The sequence below is a fragment of the Rhea pennata genome, chromosome Z, assembly GCF_028389875.1.
Source record: "Rhea pennata isolate bPtePen1 chromosome Z, bPtePen1.pri, whole genome shotgun sequence".
NCBI lineage: Eukaryota > Metazoa > Chordata > Aves > Rheiformes > Rheidae > Rhea > Rhea pennata.
Genome location: NC_084702.1, coordinates 29,754,351 through 29,759,082, shown reverse-complemented (window position 1 = coordinate 29,759,082; position 4,732 = coordinate 29,754,351). Strand labels below are relative to the sequence as shown.

General features: G+C 53.9%; 1 protein-coding gene across 1 annotated transcript; it reads left to right on the top strand.

Moving 5' to 3' along the window:
* The first annotated feature begins 883 nt into the window (after nucleotides 1-883).
* GAS1 (growth arrest specific 1) lies at nucleotides 884-4,265 on the top strand. Its single transcript, XM_062599887.1, has one exon. It carries the CDS (start codon nucleotides 1,780-1,782, stop codon nucleotides 2,758-2,760), a length of 981 nt encoding a protein of 326 aa, XP_062455871.1. The 5' UTR covers nucleotides 884-1,779; the 3' UTR covers nucleotides 2,761-4,265.
* Nucleotides 4,266-4,732: the final 467 nt, after the last annotated feature.

Genomic DNA, 4,732 nt, shown 5'->3' with positions numbered 1-4,732 from the left:
AAGCAATGTATTTTTCTTTCAATTAAAACAGATCTTACCCTCCCAGCTAACAGATTTCAAGTAACTCTTAACTATCTGGCAAATCTTCATGAAGTATCAAAGATCTATATTGAAATTTACTGTATGTCTGTAAGCAAACATCCTCGTGGCTCAGTGTGCTAAAACCTATGCACAGAATTCTCAAGCGAGAAGCTAATGTAAACATGCTTAGAAGCAGTGGGGATGTGTTAAGTGGAAAGTAACAGTCCTTCGAGACATAGCGGTACTTATATGGTTGCAGTACACCAGCACTAGATTTGAGTTTTGCTCTTCGTGTACTAGCACGCTGAAAGCAGAAGCCCTGTTATTTCAGTAAAAATAAAGTCCATTTCATTTTGAGGCTGATCTCCATACCTTTCAGAAAGCAGGTTTGCGCTCACTTGACTAAGTGGGAAGCTTGGGTGCACAAGTAACTCAAGCTAGAGCCCTTTTTCTTTCTCCTTTTGGAAGGAGCTGGCTCAGTGCAGCAGCATGCTTGCCGCAGAAGCCGCCGCACGCGGGTCTCTGCCGCTGGCACGTCTGCTCCCCGGGCCGGGCGGCGGGCGAGCCCTGCGCCGGGCCGCCGCCGCTGCGCGTCCCTCGGCCGGCCGCCGCGCTGCGCCCGCGTAGCGCCCCCTTAACGGGAGGAGGGGCTCCTCGGGGGGCTGTCACTCTCCTTAAGCCTTTCCTTTCAAGCTTTGAATGTGAGCTGCCCTCCAGCCCCCCTCTCTCCTTCCCTCCCTCCAGCAGCTCGTAAAGAGAGGAGGGAAAAAAAAAAGTTTCAACAACAGGCTGGACCAATGGAAAGTCGCAAGGCAAGGAAAAGGGGCCGAGCGAAGGGAGAAAAAAGTGGAGAAAAGGAGAAAGAGAGCGAGAGAGCGCAGGCTGGGGGATGTGTAAAAGAAGAAGCGTTGCTAATTTTTTTGTTTGTTTGCTTTTCCATGCATGCATAATGAGGCCTAATCAGAGCACGCTGCTGCTGCTCGGAGGGCACTTTTGTATTTAAAGCCTTGCAAAGAAAAAAGATCCACAGACGGATCCGCAGAGCAGCTTGCAGGGCTTGTTGACAACAGAGGCAGCATCAGTCGCCCAGAGAGAAAGAGAGACCCTGAAGCCCGACTTTTTTCCTTCCCCCGTGCTATCTTCCTGCTAACGGGGAGAGAGATTTCTTCTCCCTTCTTCCCGAAAGTGCAACCGGTACCGAGAGGGAGTAAGCAGAGCCGGGACTGTGAATGGGATCGGAGCGGCTGGCATGTGCAGAGATGCTGCGAGCGGAGTGTTAAAAGCTCCCGAAGAGGCAGCAGCAGCTGAGCATTTATTCTGTGCAAAAACAGAGAGGAAAAAAAAAAGAGAAACGGATCTGCACGAGGAGCAGAGCAGCACCATGAGCTCTCCCGGCGCAGCCTGCAAGCTCCCGAGCGCACTCCGGAGCCGCTCTCCTCCGAGCCCCCGTTTGTACTGATCCCCCCACCTCTCCGGGCGCCTTCGCCGCCGCCTCGCAAGCCGGGAGCAGCTGGTGGGGGGCACGGGACGGCCCCGGGGCGCGCTTGCTTCGTCCTGCGGCCCCGCCGGTTTCAGCTCCCAGGGGCTGGAGGGGCGCAGAGCCCGCGCGGATGGATTGATGCGAGGAGACCTCATGCACACGGTTAGCAGGAGTTCTGAAAACTTTTCCACCGGCGGCAACTGCTCCTTCTCCTCCTCCTCGTCTACGAGCGCCTCTCTCCCGCGACCCTGCGGCACCAGCCGCCGCCGCCTCCCGCGATGGTGGCCCGCTCGCCCGCTCGGCACGGAGGCGGTAGCGGCCGCCGGTTGCCGCGGCCGGCCGCCTGGCTGTGGCTGGCGGCGGCGCTGGGCGCCGTGTGGCCGCCGCGGGGCTCGCTGGTGCAGGGCCGGCGGCTGATCTGCTGGCAGGCAGTGCTGCAGTGTCAGGGGGAGCCCGAGTGCAGCTACGCTTACAACCAGTACGCCGAGGCGTGCGCCTCCGTGCTCCTGCAGCAGCCGCCCGCGGGAGGCGGCGGGGAAGGGCCGGCGGCCGCTGCAGCCTCCGCTGCCTCCTCCAGGCGGCGGTGCCCCAGCCACTGCATCGCGGCCCTCATCCAGCTCAACCACACCCGGCGCGGCCCGGCCTTGGAGGACTGCGACTGCGCGCAGGACGAGAACTGCCGCGCCACCAAGCGCGCCATCGAGCCCTGCCTGCCGCGCACCAGCAGCCCCGCGGCGGGCGGCGCCGGCGGCGGCGCCGGCGGCGGCGTCATGGGCTGCACGGAGGCGCGGCGGCGCTGCGACTGGGACAGCCGCTGCAGCGTGGCGCTGAACCGCTACATGACCTACTGCGGGAAGGTCTTCAACGGGCTGCGCTGCACGCCGGAGTGCCGCGCCGTCATCGAGGACATGCTGGCCGTGCCCAAGGCCGTGCTGCTCAACGACTGCGTGTGCGACGGGCTGGAGCGGCCCATCTGCGAGTCGGTCAAGGAGAACATGGCCCGCCTCTGCTTCGGCGCTGACATGGGCAACAACGGCGCCGGCAGCAGCGGCGGCTCCGACGGCGGCCTGGAGGAATACTACGACGAGGACTACGAGGAGGAGCCGAGCCAGAAGGGGAGGGACGAGCTGGAGGACAATACGGGCTCCGAGCCCGGCTTCCCCATGCAGACGGATAGCGCCGGCCGAGCCGCCGGCACACCCGCCCGCGCCGCCTGGGCGCTGCTGGCCTCCATCTTACTGCTGCTGCCGCGGCTCTAGCGATCCCGCCTCCTTCCCCTCCTCCGCCTTCGTTCTCGTCCCCCATTTGCTTCAGGGCTGGCCGTGGCCGGCGGCTCGGGAGGTTCCCGCTCGCCTTGTCCCTCACACACACACACACGCGGAGACGCGCGGGGGTCCGCAGCGCGGGAGGCGTCGGCGGTGCCCGGGCGGCGGGCGTTGGGGCCTCAGAACGAAGGGGGATTTAAATCTCGACCGTTAATCTGCGACCGTTGGTCCGGGCAGCGTGCTGCCGCGCGCCTCCCGCCCCTCACCCAGACACCTCCTGGAGCTGGACGTTCCCCCCCTCTTGCTGATGATCCCAACAGCGCCTGTCCAGGCACTTTTTTTCGGCCTCATGTCTGACCCTCCCCCAAGAGCGTTTTGCTGGTGATGCTCCCCCCCCCGCTCCCGCTTTTTTTTTTTTTTTTTTTTTAATTCGCTCTGGCCTGGTGAGCCAGCAGCCGTGGCGTTCGCGGGACCGAAAAAGATGGAGGGAGAGGTGCCGGGCAGTGGGTTTTATTTTTGTTTGTCTTTAGTGTGCACTATGCAATTTCTTCTACCCTGGCTTCTTGTTAGCAGCAAGCAGGTGAGCTTAAAAGAGAGACTGCTACTGTAGGTTTCTTATTGCCACCAAGGTCAAAAAAAAATGCTAAAAGCTGTTTTTTAGCGTTTGACATGAAGGTTAGAAAAAGGTAAGCTACCCAAACTTGCTGCCAAAACTGTTGTCGTACTAGTTTGTTAAAGACTTGACTACAGTTCATCAAGTATCACTATTCATGGTACAGTGATGCCCAGAAGAGGGTTGGTTATACTGCATCTGCCTTTAATTAAATTTAAGACTGTAACAGTGTGAATGAATTTGGTGTTTTACAGCACGCCCTCTTGCACACAAATACTCCCTATAACAAAAGCTTGCCAGCAAAAATCTCTTTCTCTTCAACCTAACGACAAAAATGCTGATTTTTTTCAGAGTTGTTGGCTATACTGAACAATGCAACTTTTGTTTTAAAAGAGCTCTGCACTGCCATCTTTGAAAGACACTTTTAAATTCAAGAACATGTATGTACAAATATCCTGAAAAGTTATATTGCCTCTTCTCATATCAGGGTGCTGACCTCTGGTAAATCTTATATAAAAATGTATTTAAAACTGGGATTTGTTACCAGTTGCTCTTCTTTGTATATAGAATTTTATAAATTGTATGCTTTGGGAATAATTTATTTTTAAAAAATAAAAAGTTTTAAATCCACATGCTATTTGCCAGATAATTGCATTTGCTGTTCTTTTTCTGGGAAGGTACAGATTTCGTTTCATGTTTAAAGGGATACCAGCAACAATGAAGTATTCTCTAGAACATCAAATGTACAGTGTATTTTATAGTTTTGAAGTTAACTTTCTTATTTGGAGAGACTTTATGAACGTTGTAGAATTGTATAAATGCATTTCCGAGCTGCCTTAAACCTTGTATTTTTTATAGAAGGCATAAAAGGCCTATGTTTTAAATATCTATGGCTTTGTGTATTTTTTAAACGTGTAAATTAGTAAAGAAAGAGCTTTAAATAATGGATGTGGTGAAGTTGTTTTCCAGGGACACTTGAACTCTCAGCACCCAAGGTTGGAGGAAGGGGGGAGGTGAACCACAAAAAAAAACAAACACACACAAATCTCTGTCTGCCTGTAATACTTTACGTGGATGTAAATTACTGCTATTCTTACTTTAATGAATAATTACATGCAAGAAGTAAATACAGCTTTGAAAGTACTACTTTAAAAGAGTGGTTGATTTTATAATGCGTTGGCATGGTAACATGCCAGTGCCAGAGGAGTGTAAAACAATTCAAAGACACTGCTTCTATATGTATGCAGAATTTACCAGTGTGCTGGGCTTCCTTCATGAACTGGAGGCATTTTACTCTCATTGACACTGAGAAATGCTCCTGGGCATGAAAACAAGTAAAATGGTGAGAAATAC

Excerpts from the sequence above, each read along its gene's own strand:
- GAS1 (XM_062599887.1), top strand. The coding sequence starts at position 1,780 with ATGGTGGCCCGCTCGCCCGCTCGGCACGGAGGCGGTAGCGGCCGCCGG.